Source organism: Tamandua tetradactyla, chromosome 6 (genome assembly GCF_023851605.1).
Source record: "Tamandua tetradactyla isolate mTamTet1 chromosome 6, mTamTet1.pri, whole genome shotgun sequence".
NCBI classification, from domain to species: domain Eukaryota; kingdom Metazoa; phylum Chordata; class Mammalia; order Pilosa; family Myrmecophagidae; genus Tamandua; species Tamandua tetradactyla.
The window spans coordinates 167,455,668-167,467,153 of NC_135332.1; the positions used below are offsets into that span (position 1 = coordinate 167,455,668).

General features: G+C 47.7%; 1 protein-coding gene across 8 annotated transcripts in view; it reads left to right on the top strand.

The window, feature by feature from the left end:
• Window positions 1–11,480, top strand: part of LOC143689002 (cytochrome c oxidase subunit 6B2-like) — a 137,340-nt gene extending 125,860 nt beyond the window's left edge. For all 8 annotated transcript variants that reach the window (XR_013178453.1, XR_013178455.1, XR_013178454.1 and 5 more), the window contains one exon: window positions 11,298–11,480. Coding sequence is in view for 1 of the 8 variants with exons in the window: in XM_077167565.1 (XP_077023680.1) it covers window positions 11,298–11,353 (56 nt within the window). In the remaining 7 variants the exon portion in view is untranslated. The remainder of the gene's footprint in view (window positions 1–11,297) is intronic.
• The last annotated feature ends 6 nt before the right edge of the window (window positions 11,481–11,486 follow it).

The window sequence follows — 11,486 nt, forward strand, 5'->3', positions numbered from 1 at the left end:
CTGGGCAGGCAGGCCCTGCCTCAAAGAGGTGAATCCCAGAGATCAAACCAACACTTAGGGAGTTGTTGCAATCACAGAGGAAATGCAGGGGGAGGACTCAGCCTGGAGCAGAGGAACTAAGAATTAGGAGACACTCTGGAAGCAGAGTAGGCAGCTCTGGGGAGGAGGAGGTAGAGGAGCCAGAGGAATCCAGGTTTCCAGCCTGAATGCATAGAGCATGGTGCTTTTGTGTGAAATCAGGAGCATGATGGAAAGATCAGGTCGGGGGGAGCAGGTAATGACTCGGTTCTAGATGTGTTAAATTTCAGGTGCTTGTGAGACTCCTGGGTAGCGATCAGAGAAGCAGAGAGCACAATTCAAAGAGATTCTAAAGGTCATCTAGCCCAGCCTCTGCCAGGTTTCCCCTTCACAGACACCTTCCAGGTGGGGTCGAAGAAGCAGAGTATATTTTCAACAAAGTGAAAATGGATCTTCAATTTTTTATTCATGTATTATTTTACTTGGTTTTCATGAATCATCTTGGCCTTTTTGTTTGTTTTTTGGTACATGGACAGGCACCGGGGATTGAACCGGGGTCTCCGGCATGGCAGGCAAGAACTCTGCTGCTGCACCACCGTCACACCGCCCATCTTAGCCTTTCTTTAAAAAAACAAAATCATCTTTCGGTGGGGGAGTGAGGGCTTCAGCCTTTCTCCAGGTTCAAATCCGTCTAGCCTACGCTATCTTCTCACTGCCAGGCAGAAGCTGGAAGTGGAGGTCTGGGGCACAGGAGAGAGGAGAGAGTTGGGACGAGAAAGCTGGGTTTGGTAGATCTGCAAGAATGAGTTTAGAGCTTTGGGATAGATTATTTCACCAAGGGCATGGAGGTGGGCCTATTATGAGCATAAAGTGGAAAAAGCAAAGAAGAAGATCGAGAAGTAACAGCCAGGAGGAGAACCAGGAATACGGCCTAGTGAAGCCAGGAGGCATTTTGAGGAAGGCAGTTTGCTCTGCGAGCCAGTGACATAAATATATTTGGTAGTTGGCCTTTAAGAGAAAAGCGTCAACAGAGCAGTGAGGGCAGAATGCACAGAGGTGAAGGATGAAGGGTGGAACAGTGGCCGTGGTGAGCAGCAGTGACCTCACGCTTCCTTTCAGGAGGTCAGTGGTTAAACAGTTGTATCAGTAGACACTCTGTGTCATGACCCCGCCTTGTATCAGGCACAAGGCCTAACACCATGCTTGAATTAGCTCACTGGATGCTCTCAGCAGCCCTTTGGTACCAAACCCCAGTTTTACAAATGCAAAGGCTGAAACTTAGACTAATGTAAACTTATCCAAGAACCCACACCCATGACTCTCATTCACTCCCGAGCCTGGGCTCTTCACCTCTGCTATAGAAAGCTAAGCATTGGCATAATGATGTATAGATGGTGGCAGAATCAAGCAGTTTGGGGGAATTTGGTTCTGCTCTTCCTTTTTGTTTTGCTTACTTATTTAGGGAAAGGGCAACTTGATATGTTTGTAATCCAAAGAGAATGGGGATTCGATATGTTTGTAATCCAAAGAGAATGGGAATTCGATGGAGGAAGAATTTGAGAGCGCGGTGAGTGTAGGGAAGGAGTCCCTAGGCGCAGGAGTGTGGCCTGACCAGGTGCGGGGATGAGCCTTATAAAGGATTGCCCACTTCCTCCTCAGCTGGCCAGAGAGGAGGGGATGGGGAAGAAGGTGACCTTGATCAGGCAGCCTTGACCTTCTCAGCAAGTTACGAAAGCAAGCTCTTCTAAAACAGGCCCAGTTGGGAAAATTAAAAATATTGGAACACTTGCCATAGAAACTTCTATGAGGATGAGCAAAAGATGAGCAGAGAGGATCTCCAGGCAGCAGGATTCACGTAAGGCAAGCTAGAACAAGCATGCAGCACCTGTAGGAGGTTGGCAACTGAGAGGGGTCGTGGAGGAAAGGGTCGGGACGAGGAGCAGGGGTAGGACATGACATCTGAACTCACCTTGCCAGGTCCCTCATCACTAATCCAAGCTTACCAGCTGAGGTCACCCTTTTCGGGAACCTCAAATGTGCCAGCATTAAAGGTTCTTTGGTCTAATCCTGTAGGTGGAGGTTCACCCTCTTATTTTAGAGTTGTAGGAACCCAGGATGGCAATGGAGAATTGACTTGTTGCATTTGGTTCCCACAGGCGGGGGGGTGGGTTGGGGCCTGGGGAATCGGCAAACTGGCTGTGGCCACAGAAGGATGGACTTCTCTGGTTGTAAGTGGCATTGCCAGGATTCCAACCAGGAAGCCTGGCTCCAGCCTGCGCCCCCTTCTCCTGGGCAGGCACCCACAGGGAGCTTTGGAATTCCTCTTCTCTGCGTAAACGCCCTGCGCTCACACCAGCCCAGAACAGGTCTACCTTATGGGGCCAGCCAGCTTCCTGTCTAAAATCACCACCCCTACCCTACCCCTGGCAGGACAGCCAGCCCCTCTCAGGGTCCTGTGTCGCCTAAATGCAGAGGCTGGTGCCACCGTGGTGGCCTTAGGGGAGCAGCTACAGACTCTTCATTTCACCCCCAAGCAACATGGGAAGTTTCTCTCCTACAAGTGCAAGCTTCCCTCTCCCTAACTAGAGAGCTTCTCAGAACAGAAAGTTGAAAAGAAAAGAATCACAATTCAATTAAAATCCTCTTCCATTGCACACACCCAGAGGCCAGGAGGTGTCTCAGAATTTGTGAGAAATCTCAAGCACGGACAGGAAATGTCATTTGTTAACAATTAGCAGCTGTGAGTTAAGGAACCAGCAGGGGCTCTGGGGTGGAGATTATCTACACTCCACCTTCTTCAACTGTTTGGCCTCAAGCAAGCCCAGGAGGGCTCAGCTGGGCCTCAGTCTCCTCATCTGTAAAATGGAGATCACAGCCACCTGTCCATCTTTTGGGACTAATGAACATCATGCATGGTAACTGGCATTATTACCTTATCCTGTCTACACGTGACTTGATTGGCAAATTCTTTTTCTTTAAAAAAATTATCTGAGTGACTGAGCAATAAAAGTTCAACAAAAACACAGACAGCAGGAAATAGCTTCTTAAAGCTCAACTCCCCCAAAACCACCAGCTCCACTGTAGCTTCCATGGAGCCTTTTGTCTCTAAAGACATTTCATAGCCTGTTCATGAAGCACCCAGTGTTCGACTCTCACCCACGATCATTATTTCGCACAGTTCTTCCTGTTTCCATACAATCCTCTAAATCGTCACCACCCCTGGGAATACAGTTTTCCTGACCCCACGTGGGAGTCGTTTTGGCTGCTGGCTGAAAATGCAGATCTGGGGGCCCTGCAGCTGGATATTTGAGGTTAATAAGTCTAGACTGCAGTTCAGGAGTGGGTATTTTTACCGAGCAACCCAGTGGTGTCTGATGGTTTGGGAGACACGTTGCAGGCCTCCCCAAGATGCAAGTTTAGATTTAAGATGGGATGGGGAGAGATTAGGAATCTCGGAATTCACTCAGGTGCATCAGAGGCTTTTCAAAATCAACACCCATTTAACAGATGGGAGAAAGGGAGACACGACAGAGAGGAGAGAGCTGAGCAGCCGGGAGCTCAGCACAGAACCCAGGACCCCTCTTTCCAGCATCTAATTCTGCCCCCACGCTCCTCCCTTATGACCCCACCCCCACCCCCACCCCCATACATACCTACCCATCAGAATTCCTCTGTTATGTTATGATTCTAAAACACGATGACACAGCCCCTCCTCCCCTCCCCCTCCCCCACCAAAAAAATCTACCCTTGATGAGCTGACACGGAATCTGCTAACAGCTCCGTCAAAAGACCCAGCACAGCTAAAAGCATCCTTTTCGGCTTTGATGTCTTGACGAGATGGTTTCTTTGAAAGCTCGAGACAGCCCTGTTATTTCCTCTGGCATCCCCTGTGAAAAGCTCTAAGATGAGAAGTGTCGGCTGCAGTCACAGCCCAGTGATGCTGTCCAGAGGCCCTGCAGCTCCCTCCGACCTCTGACCTCTGACCCCAAGGGCCCTGTGCAGCCTGACCCCTCAGCACCCCCAGATGCCTGGCTAGAGCAGTCTACCGTGAGACACTTCCTCTGGTCAGCCATACCAGAAGTGTGTCTGGGGCCTGGCCTGATCTTTTGACCTCTTTTCCTTCCCCTGAGAGCCCCAGACCACTTGAGGGGAAAGGTCAGGAACTGTCATACCCTGTGCCGGGAAGATGTGGGTAAGGAAGAACACCACCAAGGAATGGCAGTGGGAGAGTGGTTCCTTGGGGAGGCCATGTGGTTGGTGCTCCAGAGTCTTGCTACTCAAAGTGTGGTCCACGGGCCAGCAGCATCAGCCTCGTCTGGGAACTTCCTTGGCAGATTCTCAGGTCCTATCCCAGACTCACTGAACCAGAATCTAGTTTAACAAGACCTCCAAGGATTTATCTGCTCATTAAAGTTTAGGAAGCACTGGTTAAAAGCCCCAGCTCTGAAGTCAGAAAACCCAGTTTTGTATCCCAGCTGTGCTGTCCCATGCTGTGTGACCTCAGCCAAGCTCCTTGACCTCTCTGAGCCTCAGTGTCCACATGGGGTTTGGGGAAGTGAAATCTTTAACATCTGGCACATACTAAACTTTCAGTGCACAATAGTGATTTTTGTTACTGAGAAAACAGTTAAGCGAGAGTTGGTTTTGCCACATTTAAACCCAAATCATCCAGCCATTTCTTGGTGTGGAAGGGGGGCCAAATTGAATGTGAGAAAGGACAGATAAAAAGTAAAGAGCCCCCCACATCAATTTATTTTTATTTTATTTATTTATTTATTTTTGCATGGGCAGGCACTGGGAGTTGAACCCAGGTCTCTGGCATGGCAGGCCATGCCACTCTGAGAACTCTGCCACTGAGCCACTGTGGCCCCCCCCCCCCCAGCGTCAATTTAAAGACATAATTTGGAGGCTCCAGGGTGGAGCATCTCTTTAGTTTGGGGCTGGGCTAGATTATTATTCTTATCTCCTTGGTTTGGGGGTTCTTAACTTCATCAATATGCCTTCTCTTCCTGCCATCCCATACCCCCAAACATGGCTCCAGAACTCCTCTGCTCCCATGACCACACCTAAAAGGCTTTGACTCTCCAGCCAGCAGAATAAAATCTCAACTCCTTAGCAAGGCATCCGAGGTCCCTCCCCATCAAGCCCCAGCTGCTGCTGCCTTCGTGCCCCTGCTCTTTAACCCCACTCCTTGATGTTCCCCGGGCATCTGCCTCCTTCTGCCTAGGAAGATCGCTCCTCGGGTTAGAGACACTTCCACTTTTGCTACCTGGCAGAATCCCGCTCTGCTTCGAAGGCCTGCTAAAGACAAGGAGGCTGTGTGAAGTTGGGCCAAGAGCAAAAGGGTTCAACTTGGACAGACTCTTCAAATCCCAGCTCTGCCATGAGCTACCTGTGTGACCTTGCGGAAGACACTTAACCTCTCTGGCCTTGCTTCCTTCATCTGTAAATTGAAACTCACAACTGCCTTGGCAGAGTTGTATTGAGGATTCATTAGGAAAGTCTGGAGAATTTCAATTAACAACAGCTATTACCATTTTATTTCTAAAAAGAAGAAAGATATCTCCTTGTGAAGTCTTTGCTCACCCTTTTCTGACCCAGCCCACGAAATTAAGTGCCCCCCTCTGTGTCCCCTAAGCTCTCTCCACTTCTTGTCAGTACAACACCCAGATGTGCTACAGTCACCTTACGAAGGGGTCCCTGACCACCCCGCTTAAAATATCCGGTCTCTCCACTCCACACCCCTGAACCGTTCCCTGTGTGACTTTTCTCCACAGTACATCATCCTCAAGCTTCTGCTTGTTCATTCTCATGAATGTTGGCTCCCTGGCGCAGGGGCTGCTGTCTGTCTGTTCACTGCTCTATCCTCAGGACCTAGAACCATGCCTGCGCATGGCAGGCTCTCCATCAGTACCTGTCGACTGCATGCATAAATCGCTCTTTGTGCCATTGAGAAGTGTTCAGATGGCAGAGTCCTACCTGGCCATGAACTCTTTAAGGACAAGAATCGTGGTCTCTTCATCTGAGTGCTCCAGCCACCCCTGGCCTCTGACCCACGGCAGCTCTCAGTTCTCCTGGGTCTCATGGACTTGCGTTCCCCTGGCCGAAGGAGGTGACGACACAGGAATCACCAAGTGGGAGACACCCAGAAACAACTGCTTATGACTGTCTAGCGAGGCCAGCCCAGTTGCTTTTTATTCCAAGGCTTTGTCATTTTTATTCCTTCTTGGAATTTCCTTTCCACATAATAAATGCCATAGTGGATAAAAGAAAAATCCCCCCAATCAATGCCAGAAATATGCCAAGGAGGCCAAAGTCTGGATCTGGTGCTTTGGCTTTCTCTCCGCACAGCATGCGTTTATCCCAGTTCATCTTAGTTGTCCTATGAGGGGTGCGGCCCCCAGACAGAAATGGATAGATATGGAACAGTCATGAAATAGAGAAAACCTTCTTGTTCTCTCTTCCTGTGCACGGGATCCTAAATACAAAGGTCGCTTTGTTCTAACCCGTGCATGCAGCTCCCTGAAGACGGGGTCGTGCCTGTCTTGCTGCCTCTTGGGTGACCGTCTGATGGCCGGTCCGAGGGTCCCAGCTGCTGGGCTCTGATCACAGTGGAGGGAGAGGCCTGGGGACAGTGCGCCACTCCCTTTAGTGATGTGTTTTCAGGTTGGTTCAGGATGAGCCTGTCCCCGGTCCAGAGCCACTGGGAAGCTGACCCAGAGACTCAGAGCTGCTCTGCTGGGGTACTCGCCACCTGCATGGAATGCATTTCACTCATTCATTCTTTTTTATTTTTTTCATTTTTGCCAACTTTGACCAACATATATGTGAACCTGATAACTTTGCCTGAAACACTTTAGCCCTAGTGCTGGTGAGAGCCAGGCCTCAGAGGGGGTGAGGGAGCAGTCCTGGTAATTCACAGACTTTGAGAAAGACAGACACCAACGTGCTGCTGCCTCACAGATACTCAGTGCCTTGTCGCACCAATTTATCTCCCCGAAGGCAGCTCCCTGAATTAGATCCTAACAGATGAACTTTTCAAAGGCCTAGTGTTGTCCTAGCCCCCCACTCCTCTTTCTCGGCCTTTTTCCTTCCTTCCTTCCTTCCTTCCTTCCTCCCTTCTTTCTTTTTAATCTGCTGTGTGGTTGGATCCCTAATTGCCAAATAGGTGTTAGATGCTGTTCAGTTTGCATCACAGTTTTTGGAACACTGCGATGCTTCTAGGCTATTTCACCGTGATGTGGCTCGCCATTTCTTTGCCTCACATGTCAACAGATTTGGATTGTTCTGGATTTGGGGAGTTTCTGTTAAGAAAGGTCTCTTCTTCCCTGCACCCACTTCTGCCTGGTTTCTCTTTTAAAAATTGTATCTCAAATGCCCCAAGCACCTAGGCCAGTGGATGCAAATGTGCCCAGCTTCTGCTGTGCCATTAGTACCCACTACACTACAGAACTTTAGGATCTCCTTCCCTTACAGAGAATGCACATGCACATACATGCCTGCACATACAAATACATGTGCATACATGCAAGCATGCATGCACATGCATGCACACACAGCCACGTGCATACATGTGTGATGCGCACACACATACAAGCACACACATGCATGATGCAGACAAGCACACACACAATATTGAGCCACCACAACAGAATTTCACAGCCTCCCCACTCTGTATCAGTTGCAGTTCCCACAAGTTAGGCACCCTGAGGTTAATTTAAGGTTCAGCAAATACTCATGGAAAGCACAGTGTGAGCCAGGTCCTATTCTAGGCTGTGGGGAAATAACTGTGAAGAGTTTTTGTCTTTGTGGAGCTTATATTCTTGAACAGCGCTGTCCGGTAGTACCTCCTGCAATGATGGAAATGCTCTGGGCTCTTTATTACAATAGCCACTTGCCATGTGCTGGCACTGAGCCCTTGAAATGTGGCTAGTGCAACTGAGGAGCTGAATTTTTATAAGGGGCTGGGGTTCACTCTGATGGGAAGCCAAGAACGGGCTTCATGCAGAAAAGTGATATGGAACTGATTCCTATTTGTAAATGTCTCTCTGCTGCCCTGGGGAGAAAGGAAGCAGAGACGACGGCACATCCAACAGGAGTCCAGGGCGGGGACGCTGGTGCCTGGGACAAGGAAGGATGAGGTCCGGGTGGGTGGGGAGTGAGAAGTGGCTGATAAGTAGCCCTATTTTGTGGATATAGCCGATAGGATTGCATACGGATTCATCATGTGGGACGAGCCCAAGAGGCTTCTGAGTGGGCAATGGTGGAGCTGTCGATAGAATGCAGAGGGCTAGGATGGGGCATCTTGAGGGGAAAATCAAAAGCCTGAAGCTCAGTGAAGGAGACATCAGTTTGGATGTGGTCAGCAACACGCCCCGATTCCCCGCCTGCTCTGCCCTGTGCATGGCCCCTCCTTACCCGTGCCCCTCAGGGACCTCATCCCACTGTGGAAGGAGGTGCCCAGCGTGCAGTGCCAGGACTCCGGCCCTCAGGTGGCTGGGTTCTGGGTCCACATGGGGACAGAGCCCCTGCCCCAGCTGTCTTCATTTCCTCCCGGGCCTCGTCCTGGCTGCTGCTTGTTTACCACCAGTCCCCGGACTCCATGTCTGCCTCAGTTACCACATGGCCCTCTCCCCTTGTCTAGCCTTGGTCCCATTCTCCCTTTCTTATAAGGACACTTGTCATACTGAATTAAGGACTCAACCTGATCCAGTTTTACCTGGATCACTAGTTAGTTATCTTAACTAATCACATCTTCACTCTCAGGACCAGGGTTAGGACTCGAACATATCTTTTGGGAGGACAATATTCAACCCATAAGACCTGCCCAGTACAGGTTGTCCCCTGAACCCTAAAGCAGGTGTGCCTGGGCCCACAGCCCCATAAAGTTGCTCAAGAACGAAAGCACGCCCGCTCTACAGTGTGCCTCAAACCCTGGCCAAGGGGAGGGGCAGGTGGTGACATGCCATCTCCTCCATTCCCCTTCTCCCCTGTACCTCCTGTTTCATGGCAAGTCCGTGTGTGTGTTAACACCTCAGATGGATCTGTGTCATAATGTACAGCATAATTGTACATCCAAAATGTCTGCCATAAATGTTTAGTATTTGCATTAAAAAAAAAAAAAGGCCCATCCCATCCCTTCCCCAATTTTGGCTTTGCTGACTTACCCTGCCTCCTAATAAGCAAACTGTTGTCCAGTCCTCCCAAGTTAATATTCCTTTAATGCAATTTCAATAAAAATTCTAACCAGATTTTACCTTGCAGTTGATGCTGAGGTTGGTTTATGAGCATGGGGAATCAAAATAACTAAGGAATGTCTTGCAAAAGAAGAATACTGAGAACTCACTCACTCTCCCAGATAGCAAAACACACTGTAAAGCTACAAAACTTAAAAAGCAAGGCATAGTGCAGGGTTCAACAGAGAGACCAGAGACACAGGTTAGATAACCCAGAAACAACCCCAGGTTATGTATAATACAGTGAATGGTAGGGGTGGTATCAAAAATTAATGAGAAAACAAAAAAATAACCCAAAACATGCTCCCAAGATTATTGGTAACTGCCAAGAGAAATGAAGTGATCAGAGTTATGTCCTACAGCTTAATCCAAGAAATTCAGTCTCAGGTGGTTTAAATGTAAACAATAAAGCTAAAGCACTCTACGAAAGAATAAATTCCTATGTCTCAACTGCCAAGGAGGGAATCACTTTCTAAATATAAAATCAATGAAAGAAACTGCAGGGAAAAAAAATTGATGTTCTTTTACCTAAAAATTTAAACTCCCGTGTGTTAAAAGATAGAAACGACACCAGATGCAAAACCAAAAGGCATTGGTGATGGGAACACGATGTTGTGAATATAATTTATACCTCTGTAATGTATACTTGGGAGTCTATAACATTGGAAATTTTGAATTCTGTAAATGTTACTACAATAAGAAGTTAAAAATAAACCCTAAAAGGTAATGATAAACTGGAGAAACATCACAACAAATATAGTAAAGAATTAACATTCTTTTTTTATTAAACTTATTTACACATGCTCCATATGCACTAAACACACACATATATTCCATTCTTAACATATAAAGAACTCTTGTAATTTAGTGATGTAAGCATGGAACACTACAATATAAAAATGGCATAGAAAACAAACCATAAATGAAAGAACATAAATGGCAAATAAGTCTTAGGAAAAATTCAACCTTATTAGCAATCAAGAAATACGTAGTAAAAGTTCTGCCCTGATTAACCCACAAGATCCTTTTAGTGATAATATTGACCGGACTGGGTGGGAGTCGAGCACTGTCACACACACTGCCAGGAGAAGGGACAGTTGATACAATTGGCCATGAGTCAAGAGGTTTGATGGTCTCTGACCCAGTGCGTCTCCTTCTAGACATCCATCCGAAGGTAATTATCAGAAGTAAGGACCGAGACGTACATGTGTGAATATGAAAATACATGAATGTACATGTACATATGTGTATACACGTGCACACACACGCTGTGATATGTTGATAAAAGTCAAATATTAGAAATAACTTAAATGTCCAACAAAGTCAAACAGTTAAGTCCATCGTGGTACATCCCTACTATGGGATATCATGCTGTCATTTTGAAGTCATTATTTTGATAAATAGCTATGGAAATGGGGAACTGTTCAGCTGAAATGAGCTACCTGTAAAACTCCCTACACAGTATAGGCCAGTTTGTGTGTGTGTGTAACAAATAGACTCACATAGACGGAAGTCTGAAAAGGAACACATAAAATACTTGGCATGATTCTTTTTTCCCCCTTCACCTTTCCCTGCATTTTCTAAACTTTCTATAGTGATTTTACTTGTGTAATAAGAAACAGAACATTCACATACATTTTCTGATTGCCCATATAAATTCCAGTTGCTGGCCCCAGGTGAGCTTCTTGTTTCTGATGCACCACAAATAGAAAAGGAGCTTGCAAGGTCCAGTGGCATTTCGTCTCTGGCTTTCCCTCCACCATCCCACACACCACGTCAAAAGATTTCAGTACCTTTGTTCCTTTTCGGTCTGCCTTTGTCTCTAACCACGAGACGGTGACGGGCGTCTTGGCCTGCTTGCTTTGGACCTCTTTCCACTGCCCTTCCCGGAGACTTGTCCCGTGAACCCCTCTCCCGCCTGCTCGCCTCAGTATTTGCCTCAGGTGCCAACCGGAGTGGGTCACGGGAGCAACTCAGAAAGACACGCTCGTTTCCTATGCGCTGGGAAGAGACACTGACCCTGTCTTTGTTCTCCTTCTGCAGATACGATGCTGCCTCGTGTGTTTAGCGCTTGGAGCAATTACCGTCTTCTGTGCTGAAAGCATCCTGAAAATTTAAACACTGGACTTCAGCGTTCAAGGGAAGCCAAAGCCATCTAAGGGGAGGAATAAAGCCAAAAGCCTTTTATTGTATTTGTTGTTAGAATCTCACTACCCTCCCCCTTCCCTGCCC